Here is a 26,286-nt window from a genome sequence, read left to right as displayed (position 1 = left end):
ACCAGATAACCTCTAAGGGTCCACTTGTGTTAAAAATGGCCTTAACTCTTCTGTTTATCCCAGTTGTCTCTTTTGTCTCCTAGCTGACCTTTACTCCTGAAAATCCTTCATCTCCTTGACAACACCACCACCATTTACACCTCTTCAGGTTTTCTCCATCTCTCAATCAGTAAACTGGGTCATCTCCACCTGGCAGCTTCTCCTCTGGATATGAAAAGTGAGAACTCCTGAAATATCCAGTCGATTTGACTCGTATGGAGGCTTCTGACACGACAGCGCCATGGACTGGCTGCAGGAGTGAGCAGAGCAAAATTAAACTCAGTGATCATGACATTCTTGTCTTTTCTTTGATTAAGTATTCATTAAAATAAGACCTATGCAACTGCTGTGTAATTTGTTCACATGTTTAGAGATAAATGGTTAATATGTTATATAAGATCAAAGTGCAACTTAAAAATAAAAAACCTCCTTAATATCAAAAGACACGAGAGAAGGAAAAAAAAAAGGGTGCTTATGCAACAGTGATAGTAATCCTAACATTTCTTCTTAATTCCAATTTGTATCAATATGAATGATGAAGAAGTGCTTCTTAGGTTAGTTGATTCATGGATTTTTATTAAATAAAACAATATTTTTCTGTCATTTTAGGCTTTAGTCTGCTCCTCCTTTTACTACCGCTCATGTATGGAGAAGACCTGCTCGGACGTACCGATGATGCTGATATGTGCTTACCTGTTTTCCAGTATTTAAGCGGGTCTCTTAGGGGTCAGTTAAATAACCTTGTACCTCCACCGTGTCATCACTGTCTGACTTCTGGGCTGCACCTGCAACAAAAATTAATGTGCAGCTGGAGTAGCTGCTTTTCTCATTACCTGATTAAATATATAGAACCACAGAATATTGTTTGGACTGTTTAAGAGAACAAGAAGACGTACCTGTGGTGGTGACGGCGCTTCTCTCTCCATTTTCAGGCTCCCTGTGCAATCTGTGGTTACCCTGGCAACGGAGCCATGTGCGTTTTTTTTTTAATTTTCAAATGCAATTGTTTTGAATCGAGGATCTAAATTAACGGCCGTTGCCATGACGCAAATGTTCTCCATGCAGGAGCTCCGGTTCATAAACTGGAGGTAGTCGAGCAGAACATCCCTCCTTCTCCTCCTTTCAACATGACAGAAAACTCCTGGCCCCCACCTTCTCGTCCAGGCTACACCTCGAGTTCAAAAGCATGGCGTCATTAATCATTTTTGAGTTTCTCTGAGACCATGAAGTGTCTTATCAGAACACCAAAGAGGGAAGGAGGAGTGAATCAAAGGACAAATTGATGATGGATGGGCAGAACGTCCTGTTTGCTTGTGAAGCCGTATAAAAAAGAATAAGAGCAGAGTTCAGATCAACTCAGGGATTTCTGGTATTTTCAGCTAAATTTATTTACATTTTGAAAAACTGAGTTTTTTTAATGTGACAAAATTATAGACTGGAGCACAAACCCCTCTTAGCCCCCCCCCCCACACTGGTTCAAGACATGCTTCATCCTCTGCAAGACTGATGCTCCAGAACCATCAGGATGTTTCTAGAGATCCTGATAGAAAAGACGCTCCTGTTGGACACCACCGTGTCTTGCAGAGCAGGAACCACCTTGTTGGAAGCTTCAGCTGCTGATCTACAGACACACAAACTCAACAGCTGAGATTTAGTGAGAACACGTCCAAACACCAGAGGAAAAGCTTCTGTGGACATTTGTCTTCGAGTCTTTCAGAGCTCGGTTTTCCCGCCACTCTCTGAAGCGCCAGTCGCTCCATCACCAGCCGCCATGTTGTAGGAGGAGTCTGCATCTTTGGGCTGGAAGTCCAGGGAAGCAGAGTTGATGCAGTACCGTTTCCCTGTGGGCCGGGGTCCGTCGTCAAACAGGTGTCCAAGGTGCGCTCCACACTGAAACGTACCAACAAGCTCAGCAGATATTCTCCTTTAATTTCCTTTATCATGAGAAAATACCACAGAACATGTTAAAAACACCATCAGAGTGGGTCTATAACAACATAAAAGATGGCTACAGTATGAGAGAGATACTCCCCCTTCTGCCCTGACATTTATGTGACCCCTGCCTCACTCTGCCTCCTCTTTCTGAAACACTCCTACGAAGCAGCGTCACACTCTGTCAAAGTCTGACATTACAGACTTCATTTGAGTTTGGGTTTGTGGGAGGTACAGCTTACCTGACTGCAGGTGGCTTCCACCCGGTGCATGCCATGCGCAAAGTCATCTGTCAGAGAGACGGAGTCCTCCTTCATGATGTCAAAGAAGGACGGCCAACCTGGACCAAAGAACAAGCAGAACCAATGAACAACTAGAACTGACCGCCACAGATGCTTCCTTTGAGTCTACTGAAAGGTGTCAGTGATTTTGACATGTTTTATCTATGACTTTTATTAACACTAAAGAATGTCCAACAGTTTTCTGTGGCCTCCAACAAAAACAGATCCACCGTGAACACTCACCTGATCCGGAGTCAAATTTGGAGCCCGAGCTGTAAGAGAAGAGAGGAACATCATGCCGTGTATGAATGAAAGCATGTCATGATGGATGTGTGCTGCAGGACAAAATACCATTGATGCATAAATGTTTGAATATTAGATAGGTTCGGAATAAATGATCTGTTACAGCTGCCAAATGAGTGATCTGGAAACTTCTGTAACCCTTGTGCTATCTTAGATGACCCCACCCTTACATTGATGTGTTCTCCCTACCATGACAAAAGTGGATAAAGGTGGAAAGATTTCATGTAACACCAGTGAAGATCACAAATCATTGAAGAAAAAAGGATCAGCACACTGTCTAGTGGGATGTAGATGACCCAACTCCCAACATTAAAGTGCCTAGGATAGGACAAGGGTTAAGGACTTTGATGCAAACTAAACCAGACACCTGAACCAGTTTTTTCTAGGTAAATGGTGTATACTTTGCTTTTCTACCTTTCTTTAAGGCCCAAAGTGCTTTAAAGTCACCATGCACACACACACATTCACACACTGATGATTTTGATGATATACACGGGCAACAACCTTTAACCACAAGAAGCAATGTGGGGTTCAGGTTCTTGCCCAAGAACACTTTGACACATGGGCAAGAAGGGCGGGAACCAAACCTGGAATTGTACAATAATTGGTTGACCGCTCTTCCACTACCCCACAGCACCATTTTATTGTTTAATTGTGTCTTCCTACAAACAGGAAGAACCAGAGCTTCTTATGTCATTCAGATATGACTAAACAAACAGGGTTGAGTTATCTTTAGACACACAAGGCGTATATTTGAAGAAACTCCTTTTGTGTTGAAGACTAAACTGTAGATTTATTGAAAATTTTATTATATTGTAAAGTTTTAAGCCAAACAGAAGAGATGAGGAGGATAAAGGAGAAACCAGGCCCTTTGTTGGGTCCATATATGGCCCCACAAGCCCCGCCGGTACCAGAACAAGAGGTCTGATCCACGATTCTAAATCTTAGCGCTGATTTCAAACAGATTATAAGATCAGAAGAATGAGCATGCAGGCCAGTCACCTGAAAATGGGGGTCCCACAGACAGCACAGGTGTAGGTGCCCTCGTCTTTGTGATAGGTGAACTCCCCCGTGAAGGCTCTGTGGGGAAGACGGTTTCAGTGAAAGTTGCAGTGAAGACATAAACAAATCAGTGTTCCTCCTTCCTGAGTGTTGGAGCTCTATATGCCGACCAGTTTTTCATTGTTCTAAACCTTATTTTAGGAGTGGAGGGGCTATTTTCCAAGGACACCCTCTTCATTTAAGCCTGGTTGGGTGCGCTATTGTCCAAAACAAATCACAGTGTTGCTTTAAGAGGAAAATCCTCATCACAATGATGTGGCTTTTGTTGGTTTATTTTAACAATCATGTCCATTTTTTCTGTCAAGACTGAGTTTTTCTGTTTAAAGTGACACAAATATAACAATGAATAGCTGAAAGTTAAATGAGAAGTGGGAAATCCAAACTTCTTAATGTGCTGAAAGTAACTTTATTGATAGAAAAACGTTTATTTTTTATGCTTTTCTATCAATAAAATAAGCAGAAAATGGTAGAAAAGTCCGTTTTTTCTCAGACATGCATGAGCGGTAAGGCAAAGCTGCAGAACCTCTCGGTTCCTCGCTCCTGGGTCACATGGTACTGCAGAGGCGTCAGGCGTTTCTTCAGCTCCTCCTGAGAGAAGCTCAGCGGCCATGACTTTGCAGTCCTGCGAGCTCCTGAACACAGAGAACAACCAGTTAACTCTCAGTTATCAGCCAATCTCCTTCTGCAAACATCGATGCTTTTTCAGTTTGCTGCTTGAGCTCAGATCAACCACAAAATGACCAAATCCACTCCGTTCAGAGCAGTTCCAGTTCTGAAGAAGGCTCCAGTCAGTGCAGGTGCTTCTGCTTCCTCGTGACTCCTGCCTGCGGTCCTGTTGTTGTGGTTGATCCGGCTCGACTGCGTGTAACTTCCACCCACAGCTCTGCTGCCGTGAAGCTGTGAGCGCTTTCTGTCGGTGCAGAAACACGCCGAGTCATGGGTGAAGCGCAGAGCCAGGTGAGCGTGGAAGTTTCTGTGACAGAGTTTATGCAGAAAGCCGGGCAGTCCTGGAAAACCTGAACCCAGCAGAAGCTGCTGCCAGCCGGGCCGGGTCACCGCCAAAGTCGCAGATTCAATCCGATTTAAACATCAATGCTTTCAACGGATGTCTCAGACTGATAAACCCCTCAGGTGTGTTATTTTCCCAGCCGGGCTGACAGCACTCCTGCTTAGTGGCTTTTCTAAGTTCAATTTTGAATCGTCATAAAGCAAACCAGGTGACATGACACACATTCAATGACTAAAGGAGAGCTTTAGAAATCTGAACCAATAAAAAGAGGACTTTTAAACTGAAAAACATCTGTGTTTCAGTCACCTTTACCACTGTGTTCCAATATTGACAGTTTGTAGTCACATGACGTGAGCTGATCTGCAAGGGACCATTCCAAGATGGCGGCTCAGACCCACTTCATGCTACAGAACAACTGAAGTATGTTGGTTCTTTTCAATATGCTCTCTGTGAAAAACTAATGAAGGGGAAACTTCTTGTTTTTTCACCCCTTCTGCTCCTGCAGGTTCATTCCAGCCAGAGATGGACATTAGTGATGTTCACATCAACCTGGTAGAGAGGTTCTCACCTTACGCCACCAAGAACACGAGAACAAAAGCACCGAGAGGTCAGTATCGGTGTAGTCTTAGAGGGAAATAATAATTAAAAAAACCTTCAAGTTCAGTGTAAACATGAATGCTAATAGCTAACGCTACATGTTGTACTTTGGTTTACATTCCAGTTTAAGTTGCAGTTTATGTGGTTAATATTGCAGTTTAGGTTGTAGTTGACAGTGCAGTTAACACTAGTTTAAGGTGTAGCTGATGCTGTACTTTGTTTTGTTTACATTTTATTTTAGTTGTGCGTGTAATTTAGGTAATAGCTTACGTTTTGTCTTCTTGAACGCACTAAACTTTAGCCCTTGGTGTTCGTACTGGACACACTAGCCGACACTAGCGCAACTACAGTTAGAAGAGGTTTGGTGTGAAATGTTGAAGCGGTCAAATCTGGCTCCAGGCTTTTTCTTTCACAGCTCTATTCTGATATATGAAATACTTGGTGTCATCCAATTCCAGCCGGGCACAAACCGCAATTATTAGTTTCTCCTTCATGATCAATTTTCCAAGGGTTGACTCTACAGTGAATTAAAAAGGGCGCCATCCGTGCATCACTACCAAATCCCAGTCCCTGACTGGTCAAAGTTCAACCGGTTTAACTTTCAACAGGTGTTCATTTGCGGCACGTTTTGTAGGTAGAGCCTAAAAATGGTCTTAAAAACCTACGTAGCGACACGTGAACGCGCAAGTTTTGAATGGCAAAACGCACATTTATGTGTGTTTACATAGACCTTCTAATGGAAGCGACTGCTACGCGTGAACGTCGCTTCAGACTCAACACGGAGTTTATTAAAACCTGAGGAAACATCAACTTAATAACAAATGAATGAGGATCCTTTAGACCTAACCTGGTTAAAACTAACTATTCAGGCAGTTTGACACGGGGCGTTGAAGTGACGAACGGATGACAGAGATTTTTGGGATGATCCACACAGATGCAGTTCGGCAGCAGATCCAGACCGGCTCAGGTCAGTCACAGCTGGATCATCTCCACAGCTGGAAGAGTTAGCACTGTGACCGCTACCGCTGCTGATGAGCAAAGGAGCAGGAAGTGATGCAGAAGCAGGTTAGATCACTCTGTGCACAAACAGGCAGGCCACTCCACACCAGACCAGGGGGGGGAAGGGGGGGTGTTAGAGGGGCGGAGCACAGCAAGCACACGGCACCCGGAGAGTGGACCTGAGGGGAGGCTGCAGGACCTCAGGGACACGGGCTGACTCTTGGTTACGAGATGCAGCAGGTTGAAGCCTGACATGGCTGGTGGGAGGGGCGCTCCTCACAACACAAGAACCAAACCCCCCCAGCAGAACCACAACCGTGGACTGGACTGGAGGAGGGGGAGGGAAAACAAACAGTTACAAGAAAAGAAACAGCAGCAGAGACACCAACGATGAAGCACAGGACACTCCGCGGCATGGACTCTGCTGCCTTCATGCTCAGGTGACCCCCACCCTTTCAGGTGGCCCCTACCCCCCCAGCAGCGGAGGACTGTTTCACACCGGAGTGGCTTCTGCAGACACTCCCATCACGCTGTGTGCTGGATGAAATCTTTTCTCTTGTTTAATGGATGAAAACATCAGTAAAAAAACGTCTCAGGAAAACTTAAAAACACTTTTATGTCATATATGTCATACATCTCCATATCATGTTGGAAGGACACCCCCCCCCCCCCCCCCCCCCCCCCATCTCCTCAGGCTGTGTCCATTTGAACTCATCAAAATGACACAGAAGAGAAGAAAGAGGCTCCGGATTCGACTAAAGCCAGTTTCCATCTGCAGTCCTGAAGCTGGAAGAAAACCAACACACATCCAGAGAACAATCATCTTAGTGCTGACAGACGGTTTCTATGGATGGGGGGGGGGGGGGGGGGGGGGGGGCAGATTTACTGATGCACCGCGGACAAAAAACACCCATCATGCAACATGATCACAATGTTAGAAAGTGTCCTGGTCTGGTCTTCAGCAGAGAGGAAACATGTTATCTTCTCCAGAGTTTTTTCTGGAAAACTTTTTTTCCTCTTCCAGCAAAGACATGAGATGACAGACATGTTCTGTTTTGATTGATGATAGAAATAAAAAGAAAGCTTGACAGTTTGAAGTCAACCGATTTCCTGATGCTTCTCCATTTCAAAATAAAAGACAAATTTGTTAAGCTCAGAGTCAGGTTCTGAGTGACCTGCACTGACTGTATATGAGAGCTGGACTATGTGGCCCCTCCCCCTTCACATTTTAAACAGGAAGCACCTGCTGGCTCCAAGAAGCCAAAATCCCATAGACTTCTATAGAGAAATAAACAGCTGTTACTCAGTCATTCTATTGGTCAGAAGAACCGTTCTTGATCTGATACATTTTTCTTAATATGTTCTCGATACCCCTCTTTTTTTCTATCTTTTTTCTGTAGTTAAGGTTATAAACTGACCAATCAGATCCCTCTATAAAAGTAGGTGGTCTCATGTTCAAAACGTTTCATTGACAGATTCTCCTGAGCCTGATTTGAATTTGTAGGGATGTGGACTTCCAACTAGTTCACTCCTGATTGGTGAGAGTTGTTGCCATAGAAACGCTGACTCAGATCAACACGGACCAATCACTGCTTACTGACGATCCTTACATCCATCCTCCTGAGTCTGCTGTTTCTGTGTGAGGTGGTGCATTCTGGGAAGTGGGCTCTTGCCTTTAAAATGAAGTGAAGTTTGGTGCATTTGGTGACTTCCTGTCTGTTCAGGTGTTAAATAACTCATTATTTATTTATTATAATTTTTTATAGTGACAAGTTGCAACGAAAACATATTTTTGCTTGTTACTCAACCATAAATCCTTTTACATTTTGTCCGCTTATTAAAACCTGCATAACTCCATTAATGAAGGATCAAACTGTCCAAGTAAATAAAGAAAAATAACATAAAACTGAGCTAAAGAGAACATGTATTATAGTGTAACATTCTGTCTGCATAAAGAAAAAGGGCCTGCAAACATTGAATAATTGCAGCAGCTACACATAAGTAATATGTAATCAACTAAAGAAAACTTTTATTTTAAGAAATTAAAACCTTTATGCTCTCGTGGGCCAGATAAAATGACATGGCGGGCCACATTTGGCCCCTGGGCCTTGACCTTGACACATGTGGGCTACAGCATCTGCGCGTCCACACTAACTGGAAACGTGCACGTAGGTTTGCTCCTGTGACGTTCCGACCGATCGCCTGCATGTTGACTCACCTGCTGATAACAGCCCGTCTTCATCACAGCTGCAGGAGGGATCTGTGATCAGCAGGAGCACCGCAGCATTCCAGACGGTGATTCCTGACAGGACCAGGTATGTGGGGTCACATTTTGAAGCAGGGGTGTCAGAATCCAGGCCTCGAGGGCCATCCAACCAACCTGCCATTAGCTAAACACACCTGATCCAGGTAATCGACGGAAGACAAGGCAGGATTTCTAGAAAACAGGCAGGAGGCCTAGAGTCTGACATCCCTGCCTAAAAGCCGTGTCACACGTCCACCACGTACGTTTTGTGCATTTTCCTCGTATGAAATGTTGGTCTTTCGTGATTCATGCCTGACATGCGTCATTTCTGAGTGTATCTTGCATTCGTCATTCGTGAATTCCGTTTTGAGCTGTTCTGACTTTTTGGTCGGTTGAGAATTCTCCTTTTTTTTTTCATGTAGTTTATACGCAATTATTATGCAAGTCTTACGCAATTGTGCGCATTTTTTAGGAGATGAGATACACAAATTTGTGGCTTTTGTGACCTTTTCACGCATGTCTAACGGACGTTTCACTCATGTACCACCGGTGTATAACTTTTATATCCAGCGCAGATATCACGTTCAAATTACATAAGTGACTCAGGATTCACTAATGAATTGTATCTAAACAGCACAATAATAACGCACGCTTCATGTTTGATTTATGTGTTCTTTGTGTGGTTTATTCATACGTCTACTGTGGTTTTAACGAGGTTCATTCGTGATACATCTGTGAAAAATTCAGGTAAAGACCACAACTTTCCTTCCTTTTTCCACATATATTCACGTATGACCAGTTTTCATCCGTGCACAAAATGTGCACGGATGAAAGGCTGTGTGACACGGTCTTTTTACGTGAATGAAAAGCCAGATTGGAAATTTGAAAGCAAAATTGTACATTTAAAAACAGTTTTAAATCCTAAAGTACATATTGTAAACCTGAAGGAATTATTAAAAAAATAAGAAATTTATTTGTACGTTTGAAACATGAATGTAAATAAATGTTTATAACATGGGGACAGATTTGGATCATCTTAAAGTGCATTAAAAAAAGATCTTGATCTGACCCCATACAGGTAGAGAAAATCTGCAGAAATTGTTTACATTAACTCTTTGTATGCTTCGTCAACACTTTATCTTGATTTCAGATTATTATTTTTTTTTTTAATCTAAAACTAAATCTGGCTTTATGCATCTGCATGCTGACCTTTTCCATATTTAGACTGTTATTTTTACTATTTTCAACAACCAAGGAACTTTACCCACATCTGCTTTATCCGTCTTTTATCTCAGGTTGACTAAAAGTTCTGCTTTATCTGCAGACTTGCAAGCAAATAAAAACACAAAGAATGATCTACAGTTTTGGGATCCTGTGATCTCTGAAGACAGAAGCAGCGACATTTTGAAGTTCAGAGCCGCTGTGGATCCAAACGACCTGCAGACACTGATGAAGACTCTGGATGAAGATCTTTAACTTTAGAAATCATCTTCCGTTTGTGACTAAAAGTCCAATCAAACCACATGGAAGTTAATTAGCCGGTTTGTCAGCTAATTTATCTTTAGAGCTATTATATCTGCTTTTATTTTGAAAATCTCAGAGCCTTTGAAGTTTTTTTTTATTCAAAATAAAGCTCCATATGATATTTCTGGACTCTTTGATTCTGTAGGAATCAAAACATGTGTTTTGTGTCAGTCGATGTCTGAACAAACGCTTTTCTGTTCTGATCAGTTCAAACAAACAGAAAAGGGAAAATGGGCGTGGCTAATAGGATGAATATATAGAAATAAAAAAAGCTGTTTCAATGACCCAGATCATTATAGTATGAAAGTCCCTCATTTCTTCAAAAAATGTGTGTCATTTCCTCTGTTTTGCCCACATGTTCAGTCAAAAATATTAATTTAACAGAAAAGTGATATTTAAAAATTAAATCTACCTAAAAGAGCAGCAGACAGGCCAGGAGGGTAGATGGAGCTGCTGCCTTGCCAAAGGGCGCGAGGTAGGGCCCAGAGAAGCCCACGTCTAAGGAGAGCAGCCATGTGACTAGAACACGACAAAAAGGAAGAGAGACACTGCAGAGATCAGGAAGACCCTTGAAGCTACAGCTGGTCCACGTCAGTCATGTGACCTCCGCCTCCATCGTAACGTTCTCCTGAAGGAGCAGAGCTTCCATCTCTGTGTCTGCTGTCCTTCATCGCTTCTTCAAGAATCACCATCATCTCTGCCGGGTGGAGGACAACAGCTGTCCCTGAGGGGCTTCTGCTACCAGCACAATGACGGGGCATGATGGAGGTTTATGGAAGGGTTTGAGGCCTGCATGGAGGAGGAGGAGGAGGAGGAGGAAGAGGAGGATCTCTCTGCTCCCTGAACCTGCTCGAATAGGCCACACCTCCAGAGGCAACTAGGTCATTTTAAACCGATTAAGACCCAAAACAAGTTGATCTTATTCCTATTATTTGGGTAAATTCGGATCGATCGTGGTTTGTTATCGATCCGTTAACTTTCAGTTATTGTTTTATTCTCTGAGGATCTTCCAGATGTGACATAAGTTCTCCAAAGTCAAACATAAGATCTGCGTTCTGACAGCTGGAAACCAAACTTTGCTTTGAAGTAGCTCCAGTTCTTCATCCCCGTCATCATCAGCTGTTAGCGTCCACACACACACAAACACACACACACACACGCGCGCGCACGCGGGGTGTCCAGTTTTTTCCTGGTTCCGCACCGTTTGTTCAAGGGGATCAAGTGACGCGCGCGCGTCTCATGTTTCAGGTTATTTGATCTTCAATATCTCGAGCTAAACCGACCCAAAAGTTCGGTTCGGTTGGAGAAGGCACCTACCAGTGAGCAGCAGAAGCGCGGAGCCGGTCGGCGTCAGTCCTGGTTCTGGTTCTGGTGTGGTTTGGAGCAGGAGCCCCTCGGTCCTCCTCCTCTTCACGCGACCGCGGCTCTTCTCCTATTATGGTCAGAACGCAGTCGGTCCGCCTCAGGCCGGGATGCGACCCGGTTTAACAGGAGAGCGACGGGACAAGTTCTGACCAAACTCGAGTTAGTAGAAATGTGCAAAAACAGGGACACGAAGGAGGATAAATAAATGTTTCAAAATTCAGACAACTTTCTAAAAATGGATAAAAACAACCTCGTCCCAAAGACTGAGGATCATGAAGACGCGTGAACTCTTCTATAACGTTAACAGACGGTTTGTTTATGAAATCTGCCCTTCAGACCAAACTAATCAACCGCCTATCCGATCGTGTGACGTCACGAAAGTAAGCGGAGCGGAGCGGAGAGAAGGCTGTGCCAAAAACAGCACGGTTACTGCCAGATACATATTGTATTAATAACTAAATTAAAGCAATACATAAGAAAATTCTAATAAAATTTACCCCTCAAATATATTTATATGCAAATTCAAATATAAAAAACAATGGTACTTTTTGTAATGATTTCCCTGAATCAGATGTTCACAGTGGAGGGACAGTGGACTTCCAAAAATCCTGCTCCCCATTGGCGACTGTGGTTGCCATAGAAATGTTGACTCAGACCGCTTGGACCAATCACTGTCCTCCGGTTCCAACAGGGAGACGTCCATTTTACAAAAAAATGGCGTCTGAATCGGCTTCATTCAGCTGGGGCCTGAAGTAAGGCGTTTTCTATGGGTGACATCACTCAGTCCATCTCTCTATACAGTCAATGCGTTTACAGAAGAACAAGCAAACGGGAGGCGTTTACAGCAGGAGTCAGACTCAGGCCTGGAGTTTGACACATGTGGCGTCCAATAAAAACTAGCTTATGAAATAAAGGGTGAGGAGAACTTCCACTATAGGAGGAGTTTAAATTAAACAACAAAACGCTTCACTTTAAAAACTAATAAACCTTTAATTTCAGCCGTTTACAAATTACAATATAAGTCATTTATCCTTTAAAATGTCCGTTATGTGGCAGCCCTACATGAAGCCCCACTCAGATCACACTGTAAGTGAAGCTGCTTACAATACACAACATACATCACTGTACAGCATTTACAGGAAATAATGGGAGGGGGGGGGGTAGTGTTTTATTAAGGGGAGGTGGGCAGATAGTTTCACTTCCTGATGAAGGACGTAGCTCCCACTGCCGGCTGAAAATCTCACAGGGTCCACGTCAGACCTGCAGACCAACTCTGTACAAGCAGATGACCGGCACACAAACGGGAATCGAACTGCTGACGTTGAGAGAGGTGATCAGCTTTATGGGGAAAAATGATAATAAATAGAAACTGTGTTTAATATCAAACAGCTATGGAATACCAACTGTGAAGACGTCAAACTACAACTGCACAGGCCTTCCCCCGTTTCTCTGCTCTCCAGGTAAGCAGTGGCTTCTTATGGACGTACAAATTTAAGGCACATCGGGATCATCTGCTGAAGCTGGAGCCTTCAAACGCGTGAAGCATGCATCGTTTTTAGACCAAACATCCTTTCACTGCACTGAACTAAGACAGGAACCCACGGCTGCTTCAGAAGCAGGAGGCCTGGAGCTGCGTGTGGAGCTTAGTGTTCAACGACTTGATGCTTCGGCCTCCAGACATAAAAACCCCACAGCCGCCTCACTTCACTCAGTCCGGTCAGGAGTACAACGTAGTCATGATGAGAGTACTTGGAACTTGGCAATGACAGGAATAGGTCTGGGCAGGAGAAGCTTGAGGTGATAAGCATGAAGGAGGAGCAGCACATGGACCCAACAGCATCTTCCCTGATGCTGCAGGACGTCCGATTATGGGATACCGCTTGTGCTTAAAACTTATTTGGAGCAGAAACTCAAGAAACATCCACAAGTTTTTCTAAAAAAGACCAACTGAGGGAGAGCGTAGTACTGAAAACTGACACTAGAGGACGCAAGTGGACCAAACACAGAAGTTCATGAGCTCCACTTGGGCCGCAGATTGTGGCTGAAGGTTCAAATCCCTGCACACACCTGAAACACTCGCTCCTGATACATACATAATATAAAACAGAACCGCTGCTCCACCCAACAGCTGGAACATGCTGCATAGCATAAAAAAAGGGTGGTGGCAGACGGGCGGCGTGAAGGTGTTTCCGCTCAGGACGCACTGGAGGTCCGCTGCTGGCTGGGAGTGCTGCTCAGGCGGAGGCTGGAGGCCTTCAGCGGCGTGCTACAGGCCTGCGCCTGTGGGAAGCGCTGGTGGTACCGGTCCAAACGCAGGTATTTCACCGTCACCAGTTTACCTGGAAAACAAAGGCCGCCAGACGTCAACAATCAACAGTAAACACCTTTCAAAAGTGTGTGTGAGGGGGGGTGCCCAGAGCCTCAACCAAACTATTTCAAGCTAGGTATACTTAACTGAAGTGTAGATAACAGGTAGTCCTTTTTGTGATTTTATTTGTAAAGAAAATTTTAAAAAAAACATCAAATGACAAAAAGCTTAGATCCATGTTGAATGCTAAAAAGTTAAACAATTAAAAAATGAAAGATTTTATTTAATAAAAAAATGCACATCTGCAATTGAGCAATCTGAACGAAATCTAAGGATCTTTCCAGAAATTTCTTCAGTCATTACTATGGATTTAAAGAGCCTGTTAATGTTCTTCTTAAGCTTTTAATTCCTCACTAGTTTTCCTCCATAACCTGCGCTCTGAGCACCAGCCCCTCCCAATCCACCAAAAAAAGTGAGTTCTCACACTGTGATGTCACAAAGTGAGGAAGAGTCTGTGCACCCAGCCCCGCCCCCAGGCTAACAGACCCTCCAACTTTCTAGCGGGGACCGGCTAAACACTTTTGTTTTCTATGCATATCCATCTTTGCAAAAACGCTGCCGAGGCCGACTCCGGAAGATGTCATGAAATGGGCGGCACCCACAAGAGGCGAAAGGCGGAGCCTCAGAGATCAAGTCGCCTTACTTCCGTCTAAAAAAATGGCTAGCGTAAAATAACTCTTATTTCATAGAAAATGGTTCCTTAGTGTGTTTTAGGGACTATATCATCATATATATGGATAAAGTTTACTCTGAGAGACTGCAGAAAAGCAGGTTATAGGTCCTTTAAAACCTCTGAAGAAATTTGTTCTTGAGCTAAGAGTCTAAGTGATAAAAACTAAAGGTACAAATGTCCTGAAGAAGCAAGAAACTTTGATCCTTGGTTCATAAGAACAGATCAAAAGATGAAGGTTGACAAAGAGGAAACCGAGGAGGTTGTGAGTCCTCGACAGCTGCTGTGTTCTCGTCCTCCTCACAGACCCTCATGTTTCCCGATCTAAAGCAGGTCTACCTTACCGTCAAACCAGGAGCCATGAAGAGCTTTGAAGGCTTTCCCCGAATGCTCTGCAGTCAGGCACTTCACGTACACACAGCCCTGAGGAGAGACGAGGGACACTCGGTCACGCTTCGGCTAACGGCGGCAGGCCTCGTGAACGGAGCAGACTTCACCTCTCGTGAGTTCTTGTCCACAGCGATGTGGACAATCCCATCGTTGTCACTACACTTCTCCAGGATGGCTTCATGGATCGCCAAGTCCCAGTTCTCCCCCACCTCCCTGAAGACAAACATGTCCGGAGCCGGAGGTCAGACCCAGGAAAAGCTCAGAGTCAGAGACAGAGCGGGTTGCCAGGTTGGGCAAGTTCCAGCTCAAAAGGAATGTAACAACTAGCCTCCATTGAATTTAAGCTTTTCTATTTTTGCTATTTATTCAAAGAGGAGTCCAGAGGGAGGTTTAGGTTAAAAAAAATAGTTTATGATATAAAAACAATATTATTAAGTCATTTTTTTAAATCTTTAATAAATCTAAATATATTTATATAAATAAATAAAAGCAATGCGATAATTTCAAAGAAGTTATTCATTTCATTTTATCTGACAGGAGCTAAAGGGTTCCAACCATATTAGAGGCTTTCACTGTTGAAATGTGAGGTTCTGAAAAGGCTTTTGGAAACGGCTGGTCTGACCTGGCAACCCTGCTAAAGCCGACGGATACTCACATGACTGGGTCAAACATGTTCCTGATCTTCAGACACGGAGTCAGGCTGTTGGGGGGGGAATTCCTCCGGTCCAGAGGGAAAGCTGGGAACAGGCAAAAAGAGTGAAGATCCTCCTGGACGATGGCATCAGCACCAGGCAGAAGGTCTCTGCGTCAGCCAGGACGGCGCATAGACGCCTCCTACCTGCCAGCGCTGCAGAGAGCAGACTGGGAACACTGTGACCACGTTCAGGAAAAAACCCCAATAATACATTCATGGAGCTTCTTTGGCAAACTGAGCAGTTATTCAATCTGTCCATCAGCAGTCCTGGACTGAATTGTTTTCACAATTCTCTTCTAATTCTGTGCCTTTGAGCAAAAATTTGCGCCCGCCAAAAACTCACCAAAATCAGCAAACACCTAGTACCTGGTGTAAGCCGGTGGTGTTCACACCTGACACACATTTTTTCTACTAGCTCTGGTCTGCTTATCTGTCACCTGCAGTGGGATGAAACTTGATGTGAAAAGTCAAAGTGGGGGCAAATGTCGCTCCTGGCTTTTTGTTTTCTCAGCTCCGTTTCTATAAATGTTCATCTTGGTGTCATATTCTTCCGGCCGGACACAAAAAGCAAATATTCGTTTCTCCTTCATCTTTACAACGGTTGCTAGGCTACCTCCCTGGTCTAAAAAAAAGACTCGACCTACACGTCACTATCAAATCCGAGTCCCCGATTGGTCACAGTGATGCGATTCAGCGGGAAGAAGTTCAACCGGTTGAACTTTCAGCGCACTATCAATGAACACCGTTCTGTACGCAGAGGCCGTGGCGGGACTTAAAAACGTGTGCAGCAACGCGCGATCACAGACGTTCCGGACGAAATTCTGGTCTATGAACAAATGCATAGACTTTTTATTTAAAGGTGGTCGCCTGAACGCGAGTTGACGCTGCTTGTGTGAGCATACTTTAGAGAAATCCAAGGTTTAGAGATTATTATGGGATGGTCACAGGACCTACAGCTCAGAGGCCGTTTTTTTGGCAGAGTGTAAAATTTGACGACTTTCCCCATTCTCTCACATAGTGAGAAAAAGACTTTTGTTCGAGTAATCTTCACGAAATCTCACATAGACGCCATCAGGGTGATACTACAACCACAACCAAAGTTTTGTTGACCTTTCACCTTGGATAAAGCTGCCACCTAGAGTTAAAAATAAATAAATCACCTATAGCAGCAGCAGCAAATTTATATACCTAAGTATTTTAATCTTTCACCATCTAACTCCTCGAGCATCATGGGAAACTATTGTTTGTTTAAAGTTTGTAGATTTTGAGCAGCTTTGGCGTGGCGAGCTTACAAATGTGGCGTTTCCATGCCGGTAGCAAATCTTTAACTGGAATATCGTGAAAATGTAAAACATGAATCGTTGGCTCAAGCTAAACAAAACAATAGACAATACGATGTGGACATATTAGGAAAGTGAGAGCAGTTTACAAAAAACTTCTGTTGCCAAGGAGATTCAAAAATTCTTCTACGAAATTTGACATTGATCTGTTTGAAAAAATGATACGGTTGCTATGGAGACAAAACCAACAGAAAAGCTGCTATTTTTCTAAATGAATTTTTCAGTTGGAGCTCTGACCGGGGCGGCAGGGGCAATGAGGTGCATACAGCCAGTAAGGGGGGGTCAGGAGTGGGTGGGGCTGGGTAGGGCCCCAGGACATGGATTACCTTGTCCCTGCCAGACCTTGGAGGGCATGGGGTTGGCTTTGTCACAAGACAGGGAGGGTTGAATCCACCTCCAGACCAGGAAGTCGGCCCCTCCAATCCTCTGCGTCTCTGTTCGGATTCTGGACTCGTTGGCTGACAGAAAGCAGACGGCCCGCCCCCAAATCTTCTTCATCTTCTTCCTGTAATTCAGTTGCAAATCACACACATAAACATGAGCCCATCATTCCCTGTTCAGCGTGTGACAGTCACCTAGACAAACAGCAAGGAGGATGTTAGAGAGGTTTTTTTATTTTAAAGTAGTATAGGTCGATTCGATTCTGCCTTGGACAGACCGATCTGCTTGGATCGTAGGAATAGAAATAGATTTATCCCTAGTTTTGATAGAAAAACAAACAACCTTTCACTTTTAAGGAAAACCGATATATGTATCTTTAAAAAAACTGCAGGATTTTCCTGGAGAAGACGGATTTGATTGGATTTAAATCCAGATTACTGTGCTTCAGACACACGGGAACCCCATGATGCCTCGTGCCTGCAGTTTAAACCCCCGGCAACTGAAGGATCTGCAGCTCCTGGAGGAGGTGCAGGCAGGACAGACAACAACAACAACAACAAAGCTGCAACAACTTATTCCAAATCGATAAAGTTCACAGTAAAAGCTGCAACGGCTTGATTATCCAGGAGGGTAACTATGGAAGGAAAGTGAGTGGAGGAACTGCAGCTGAACACAGTTTCTGTGCAGATGGAAGGAGACGTCAAAGGCTCTCTGTACAAAACCTTCAGCTTTGCAGCTGCAGAACCTGAATGTTCAGACCTCATGCTTTGTTCTGCACAAGCATCAAGAATCATTTTACTAAAGGAGAGAAATTCCCACCAGCTGTTTAAAAATCCATTTTTGTTTTTGGTGTGTTTTACATATTTTTGTTGCATTTGTCTGATAATGGAGAACATATCTATATCTAGATATAGATATATATAAAAAATTAAGATTAAAGGGTCTATATGATGCTAGTCTTAAGCCTTTGGGAGTAAACTGTATCCATATATATGATATTACCTTTGGGATTCTAAAGAATATTTTTTTTAATGAAGGGAGTTGTTTTTGCAGGTCATTTTCCTAAATGAAAATAAGACGACTCGATCTCTGAGGCTCCGCCCTTCCCTCCTTGTGGGTGCCGCCCGTTTCATGACGTCAACCTCGGCAGCGTGTCTTCATGTTGATATGATAACCAGCTGTCTGATGTAAACAAGGCTTCAAATGCTGCAGATTCTGCTTCAAATATTAATTTTGTTAAACATACTTTAAAAATCTTAAAGCGATGTCCAAAAACAAAACAAACATTCCAAGTAGTTGCACCAAAATTTCTACCTGAATTCTTAACTGTGTAGCTAAAACAGGCGACTGTGATGGAAGTGGCAGACGTGAGTGTGCGGATAAAAAATGCTTAAAGTTCCATAAATAACTTGGTTGCCGGGTAGAATTGGGAAGTTTGATCTGATCAAATCCCTTTTCTGATATCATAAGCTCCACGCTCCAGTAAGAACACAGAGCTACTGTTAATGCAAAAGCAGTTTATGTAAGGGTTAATGGCCGACGACGTGTGCATTATCACTTTTTAACTCACGGCGTTGAAGCCTGAACCGTCCTCCCCTTCCGCGAAGTGCGTTAAAAAATGATAATGCACACTTGGTCGGCCATTAACCCGCTTATACCATGGTGACTTACAAAAGAAATAAATATTATCCAGTTTTTAAGTCCGTAATTCTTGTTCTTTTTTTCGATTTGTATCGCTTTTTTTCCAGAAAAGCGAACTGTTTGTTATGTGGTGCGACGCGTTGTCACGGTAATGTGACATGGCGTTGCACCACCGCTGCGGTCGAGATTTGGCGATATAAAGCGATAAATATATATATGCTGATCGTCCCGATGGGTTAAATAAAGCATCAGTTCAGAGAGAAAGTTCACCTCTTGCCGCTTTTTTTTGTCCAGATGATGAAGCTAAAGGTTGTTTTAAAGAAGCTGGCAGTCATATAAAAGATTTAAGATATGTGACCGGAACTTCTGTTTGGGGCGTGCGGTGATCAATTTCTGACGCACACCCAGCAGCCAATCAGAATCGAGTATTGACTCGAACCATGGTATAAAACTTCAGAACCTTCTGACCGGCTGAAAGTCTGCTGAGGTACTGAGATCTCAAAGAAAATAAAGAATTAGATGCATGTCCTGCTTATTTTTACCATCAGTTTCATATTGGAGAATATTTTTTTAAAAAGAAAGAGAAAAAAAGTCTCATGTCAGAATGGTTGAACCAGAAAACATCTCAGCCTTTTCAAAATAAAAGCCTTGAAGCTGCAGGCCTGTTGACACTCACCGGTCTTGGGGAAGCACCAGGGAGTCCCTGACATGAGGGATGGGCAGGTACGGCAGCAGGTCCTGGTTTTCTTGGCACGCCTCTCCATGAGTCCTCAGCACATCTGAACAGCCGTTAATCAGAACGTGAGTTCAGGTCACCAGAGGACAACGCCTGATCAGAGGGGCATGTCTCACCGATGATCCTCTCCACCATGTCGTACATCTGCCTGGTTTCCTCCTCCTGTCTTCTCCAGCGAAACCTCAGGTAGCGGACCACGCCCCACACCATAGCAGCAGCTGCACATTCAAGGAATGAGACATTAAAGGAGAATGCATCTCATCCCATAAGTCCTTACAAGAAAATGAACCCAAGAGACAGATTTTCTGTGACAAAGAATGATTCTATTCATTAGGTTTACTTTGTTCTTAATGGCTAAATGATGTATTGACCAGAAAGCACCTTTTCATTTTCACAGCACCTTAAATATTGACGATAAAGATTGATCTAAACATGTCACACTGGTTTTGATGTGCTCAGGGAGTCTTTTATTGCCATCATCTGAAGCGGCAGCGTCAACCGCTAAATTGAAACCCCCAAGTGAGAAGAGTTCAACATATTTGGAAAGTTTTATTTTAGCAGAAAAGATCCAGTCAGGAAACAGAAAAGACTTTGACTTGAAAATAAAAGAAATCTGCATTTAAGAGACAAAGGGTGCTGCTAATAAAGCTGTTCAAACGCTGGATTCACATTTATTATTATATTTAGAAGCTACCAGTTTCAGTGACTTTTTTTTTTTCCGTCGCACATTAAAGTCAGATGGGATAAAGTTACACAATTAACGCAATTCCAGCAGATTCTGTCACAAAGAAAAGCGCCTTTGCACTGATAAACACTGAGGGTCTGCCCCATCATGCAATTCACTCACCTGCTGCCACAAGGAGGACTTTACTGCCAACTGTGACGAAGGCCTTGCGAAGGCGGCAGGTGAAGGGCATTCTGGGACGAGTGGATTCCAGCTGAGAGATCTCAGAGACGTCCGTCACAGGAACATGGGGGTCCTCTCCCAGCAGCCTGGACATCAGAAAGCACATTTCCAACATCAGAGACCTGGTTCCTTCAGGGGGAAGCGTTTCTCTCCTCACACCACTGGAGTCACGTTACCTTAACCCCAATTCTTGGTCCGTTCGGATGATCCACTCCAGAGCCACAAGTGTGAAGCGCTCAAACTCCTGATTCTGCGCCTTGAAAACACAATCAGTCCTCATGTCAGTCCACATCCTGTTTGTTGGTCTGCATGTTGTTTTTCAAACAGACCATCCTGTGAGGACTGATAGGAGGACCAGCGGATGTGGAGGTGGTGTGGGTCACGTGTTCATACCTGCAGGTAGGTGGCGGACTGGTTCATGGACAGACTCCTGTTGGGATGCTGCGGGTCTCCACAGTCATGCTGGCCTGGAATCAGGTCACATCATCAGGTCACTTTCTGAAGGACATTCCTGCGTTCAAATCCTCTACAGTCATTTTGGAAGGAGTCAGATTTAGTGCAAACAGAGCTTGATGCTTCTTCAGAGGACAGATGAGGAATGGAGTTTACACCAACAGAGGAATAGAACATTGTATAAGAATGATAACAACAGAGTGACATAATGCTCCTCTGACATAAAGAAGCCTCACAGCTCCTTCATTCCATCAGCTACTCGGGGTAAAAACCCTTCCATCAAATCAACTTCAGCTAGAATCTGAGAATGTCTGCAGCGTTCCAGCTCCTCTGAGCTTTTGGCTGACCGGATGCAGGGAAGATGCTTACCGGCTACGACAGCCAGGTGGTTGTGAAGGCTCAGCAGCAGCGTCAGGATCAGCTCCTTCTCCTCCTCCGCCTGCAAACACACATGTGGATGACTTCCAACCGCACAGCTTCACCCGTCAGAGCGTCAAGGGTTACACAGCTCTGATCTATCATTTACAGCCATTATCCATCAAGCATTGGTTTGACGTTGTTTCTGGGGGAAAACCAGCTTCCATAGATTGTTGAGTTAACATGATTTCACACAGCAGCCTGCCATGTCTGAGCCCCCGGCAGGAGTTTCAGCTCTGAGCTCTAAAGTCTTAATTCCGTCAGCAGTTTTCATTTGTTCTTAGCAAGCCTGAAGTGAATTTTAAAATGAAGGTTTAAAGGTCTGCTTGGTGCAGATTTCTGTTTGGTAGAATGTGAGGTGGAACAAAGACTTGTTTGTTGTTTAAAGCTATATCTTTGCTAATGAAAAAAAAAAGATTTAAAGGATCATCTGGTTGAAAATCTCAGTTTTTGGGATCCATCAATGTCCATATTTACCCTGAAATATTGTTTAGGAAAGTTGTTGGTTTTTACATCTAAATCTATTTGGACTGAAAGAACACAGAGTAAACAACACTGGTGAACTGTATAGGTTGTATGGTAAAAGTTTCGTCTTTTAATATTGGAGATTTTGCTCCAGCGCGCAAACACTGAATTATTATGCTGTTTTTAGCCAAAATCTAAAAACATGTGTCGTTTTTCTTGGACAAAGTTTCTGCAGAGCGCCAGGAGTTCTCTGGAAATTCACCTCAAAGTTGTGGGCAGGGCCTGATTACCTCCCCGTTACTGAGAGCTCTTTGTTTACACTCTCTCTCGCTAGCTTACAGCCCCTCACACCCCTCCAACCCTAACATTAGTGATGCAACAAAGATGGCAGCAATGTCAGAGCTATCCAGCCGTACAGTTTGGATCCAGATTCCAGCTCAGATGAGGAAAACGAAGACGTTCATGGATCGGTTTGTCCAAAAGTGGATGAGCATGGAGCTTGTGGGAGCTTTTAAAGAAGGGCAACCTGCAGAATCTGACTGAAAAACACTTGCTTCCCCTCTGTACACATGAAGATATATGTTAAGATTTTGAGAACTTCATTCAATATCAGTCCTGAGTCTAAGTGTTGATCACTCCCGTCTTACTTCAGACAACAAATTCCTCGATTTCCAGCCACTTATCCAGCTTCCCTCTTTTCCATTTGGTTTCTCTACTCTAAAGCAGATCTACATTCTTACATTCTACATTATTACATTCTACTATCTTGGTCTGTCCAGCCCACTTGCTACCATTCAATGAGGCTGAATGTTTCTGAACTATCAGCTTCTAATCACATTCCATGAGTATTGTTCTTGGAGGAGAATGGCCTCAACATTCCCTGCAGAAATCACAGCTTCCACTGAAAAGACAAAAAAACAAGATACTTACATAGGATTGATCAAACTCGCTGCCAAACGGGTGTCTTTTGACTGTAAAAGGACAGGAGAGCGCATTAAAACGTGATTCACACATGCAGCATGTGAGACACACACCACCGAAACCGTCTGCATCCTTTTCATGAATTTCTTTCATGAAACATTCATTAACGGACCTCAGTGTGCTGCCTCTAAAAGGCTTGAGAGCTTCAGTTATTACCCAAATGATCATTATGGATATCAACAGCTGACTTCTTCATTAAGATATTCGGATTTTCTTGTTTGTTTTTTTCAGGAGTCCTGGAGAGTCTGGTGAGGCCAGTGCTGTTTTTGTTTTAACAATTTTAAATAACAGATATCAACTTGTTTCTCAATAAATTTTTTATTTATTTATAATAATACAGTTTTTGAGTGACTTCTTCCCCTGGCATCGCAAACAGGAAGTACCTGCTGGCTCCAAGAAGCCAAAATCCCATAGACATCTATAGAGAAATGAGCAGCTGTTAATCATTCTATTGGTCAGAAAAAAACATATTTTCTTTATCGTAAGTTATTTAGGTTTTAAACTGACCATTAGAAGTATGTGGTGTCCACTGGCCCCCACCTGACATGTTCGAAATGTTTGACAGATTATCCTGAGCCCATGTTCAGCGGAATGGGTGTGGCCTACAAACAAGCTCACTGCTGACTGGTAAGACTGGTTGCCATAGAAACGTCGACTCAGACCAATTGGGACCAATCACTGCTTTTGTTGTCAGTGTGGCGGAAAAATCACGACCTCATTTCGCCGGAGCCGGAAGTAAGGCATTTTCTATGGGCGACGTTACACTCGCTCAGTCCAGTGGTCACAACACCTCTGATCAGCTGACAGGTATGTCCAGCTGGCTACACCTATCACAACCAGCTAATAGTGATGTGTCATGACAGGAGCGCCACAGATTAGATTGGAAAATATGCTTTTCTTTCTTTTTACAGATGTTTGTCAGATGGCATTCGAGATTCCATCTTAAGGGTGTATATATCATGCTTTTCTTAAGCCTTTCAGAGTCAACTAGATCCATTTATATGATAATAAATATTACCTTTGATACACTGAAGGACTTTTTTTTGGGAAAACAAGTTATTTTTACAGCTCATTGTCCAACTTGATCTGAGGCTCCTCCTTCCGCTCCTTTCATGACGTCAACCTAGAGTCGCCATCTGCAGTGAGGCAGACTCTAGGTTTCTCCCATGAAAACAAACAACACCCAAACTTTTGCAAAGATGGACATGCATATTGTGCATATTAAACCAGAGCGTTTAGCCGATCACCGCTAGCGCCACTGAGAAAGTTGGTGTGTCTATTAGCCAGGGGGCGGTGCTGGCAGCATCGACTCTTCCTGAAAGGGGCTGGTCCTCACTTTGTGATGTCACGATGTGAGGACCCACTCGCTTTCATGAAGGAGCTGGTGCTCAAGCAGGATTTTAAAGGAAAACCCTAAAAGGCGTGAATGAAACAAAATATTTTAAAGGAAAACCCTAAAAGGCGTGAATGAAAAAATACTGTTTTGGGGTGAAGAATAAAAAATCAAAATACACTTAAAGCTTAAAAAGAGGATTTTTCTTGAATCTCTTGAATGTCTATAGCAATACAATAACGGTAACACTTCTCCATGTTTGATCAAATGCTTGGAACAGTTTAAAGTTCACTTTTGATGCATTAAAAAAACATGTAAAAGTTGATCCAGCTGGATACTTACTAACACTGTCCGCCTCCACGGAGCCCCTCATCCTGAGGTACATGAGGCCGAGCAGCAGGAAGAAGAGGCAGGCTGTGGTGAGCAGGAACATGGACAGATAATGGGCGCTGATGCTGCCGGAGGACGCGGGCTCTTCCCTCCTGAACTGCAGAAGGAGTTCGTCCTCCGGGACAGACAGCTTCTTCTTCGGAGCAGTCGGGCTGTATGCGTGGTTCGGGGGCGGGCTGTGGTTGGAGTGGTTCCCCTTGTGTGTCTGGGCCGGGCTGCTGTAGCCGGAGAAGCGTGGTCTCAGCCCGACGCTGAACCGAGCCCCGCTGTTGCTTCTGGCTGCTCCGTCCTCGCTGTCGAAGTGGTTTTTCCCGGCCTTCGCTCCGCGCTGCTCAGCGAGGGAGACGTAAATGGACTTCCGGGCATACCTCTGCGAGCCCCCAAAAGGGTCGAGCTCCTCTCCGTTCACCTCCTCGTCCTCTGCCCGCACCATCTTCCGAAACCCGGGCGGATTGGGCGAGCTGTTCTTGCCTTTGACCTGCGAGTCTCGGTTGTCTGAGGGAGAGATGGGCGCAGCCGTGCGGCTCCGCCGAGGCTCCGGTAGGTTCCGTTCTCGGTCGCCGGGGCTCAGAACTCCATCTTCGTCCGAATCAGAGTACTCTCCCGCTGTTTTGTTCAAACCAGTCACTTCACGACCATTGACGGAGTGAGGGTTCTCTGGTTCCTCCTCGCCTTCGTCCCCCGACTCGTCGTAATGCCTGGAGCTATGGACGCTCTGATGATGATCCAGCGGACTAGAAAACGAATTCAGGGTCGTTCCGGTGATGTTCTGCTTGTCTGTAGGCCCGGCCAGCTGCTGATGACAAGCGGTGATCCGTCTGTGCTTAGCCAGGCCCTTCCTTTTCAGAGGGGTTTCAGCGTCAGACTCGTCGGAGCTGAAGCCGAGGACAGACGACTTCCGGCCCGGCTTTCTGATCGCGCTCAACTGCGTGACGTCATGTCTACTGGGCCTCGGCGCCGCGATGCTAACCGCTGTGCTAACAGCCGTGCTAGCGCGGCTTTTCAGCACTCTGGATCCCCGCTGCTGCTGCTCCTCACGAAGCTTCTTCAGTTTCTTCAAATAAACCGGTCGGGTGTTTTCCGTGACGGGGCCCGGAGTGAAACCTAAGCGCTTTAACTGCGAAAAAAGCTCCTCGTCCGTTAACTGCGCCGACGCCATCTCGGTTTAAAAGAAAAATAAAAGCGCTTTTCTTGTTCTCTCTCAGGATTTATGGAGAAGCTTCAGTAAAACAGCTACAGAGCGCCCCCTGCCGCACCGTTGTAAAATAACAATACAATTCAGTGTACACTAACTCAAAGAGCACTAACACATGAGAATCTTTCACTACTTTAAAGACTCATTCTGATTAAAAGGGTCTTTCTAACATGTTCTTGTAGCCTTGTTCTGATAACGGAGGTCAAATATTAAGAAGATTAGGCTTACAATTGCATTTCTGAGTGTGTTTTTTTCAAATTCTTGTTAATTAAGTGCAGATTAGAAAAAAATGCAGTTTGAGTTTAAATTTAACACAGAAAATACCCGGGACGCGTCACACGCTCCATGCTCCAGAGCTTTAAGCAACAGGGGGCAGCGTTATTCTTTGCGAAAAGCCCCACCAATAGCTTAGAAGCGAATTTCTGATGAACTCCTTCTGCTCTGCAGAAACTATGTCCTACAAAATGTCACAGTTTTTTTTTTTGTTTTTGCTAAAAACGGCATAATAACTAAAATAACACTTTAAATTACAATCAATAAGCTATTGATTTTGTTTACTTGATCTGCAA

The 26,286-nt window shown here is 44.1% G+C and overlaps 2 protein-coding genes and 1 long non-coding RNA gene across 3 annotated transcripts; all 3 read right to left on the bottom strand.

The window, feature by feature from the left end:
* Positions 1-153: 153 nt before the first annotated feature.
* Positions 154-1,075, bottom strand: LOC110017615 (uncharacterized). Its single transcript, XR_002293060.3, has 3 exons — positions 936-1,075; positions 733-824; positions 154-289 (listed from the first exon to the last, which is right to left on the bottom strand). It is a non-coding gene; the product is annotated as an uncharacterized LOC110017615 (long non-coding RNA).
* Positions 1,076-1,402: 327 nt separating this feature from the next.
* Positions 1,403-11,798, bottom strand: msrb3 (methionine sulfoxide reductase B3). Its single transcript, XM_020714368.2, has 8 exons — positions 11,787-11,798; positions 11,309-11,423; positions 8,441-8,524; positions 4,141-4,249; positions 3,558-3,635; positions 2,496-2,524; positions 2,214-2,311; positions 1,403-1,929 (listed from the first exon to the last, which is right to left on the bottom strand). Exons 1-8 carry the CDS (start codon positions 11,796-11,798, stop codon positions 1,753-1,755), a joined length of 702 nt encoding a protein of 233 aa, XP_020570027.1. The 3' UTR covers positions 1,403-1,752.
* A 528-nt stretch (positions 11,799-12,326) lies between these two features.
* lemd3 (LEM domain containing 3) lies at positions 12,327-25,812 on the bottom strand. Its single transcript, XM_004083111.5, has 13 exons — positions 24,475-25,812; positions 22,749-22,789; positions 21,306-21,375; positions 20,877-20,950; positions 20,660-20,739; positions 20,424-20,569; positions 19,693-19,794; positions 19,517-19,619; positions 17,145-17,323; positions 15,440-15,521; positions 14,892-14,997; positions 14,739-14,817; positions 12,327-13,695 (listed from the first exon to the last, which is right to left on the bottom strand). The coding sequence occupies exons 1-13, from the start codon at positions 25,679-25,681 to the stop codon at positions 13,550-13,552; spliced, it is 2,415 nt and encodes an 804-aa protein (XP_004083159.1). The 5' UTR covers positions 25,682-25,812; the 3' UTR covers positions 12,327-13,549.
* Positions 25,813-26,286: the final 474 nt, after the last annotated feature.

Source organism: Oryzias latipes, chromosome 23 (genome assembly GCF_053564925.1).
Source record: "Oryzias latipes strain Hd-rR chromosome 23, Olatipes_Hd-rR_3.1".
NCBI lineage: Eukaryota > Metazoa > Chordata > Actinopteri > Beloniformes > Adrianichthyidae > Oryzias > Oryzias latipes.
The sequence above is the reverse complement of the archived record's forward strand: the minus strand, read 5'-3'. Positions and strand labels throughout refer to the sequence as shown.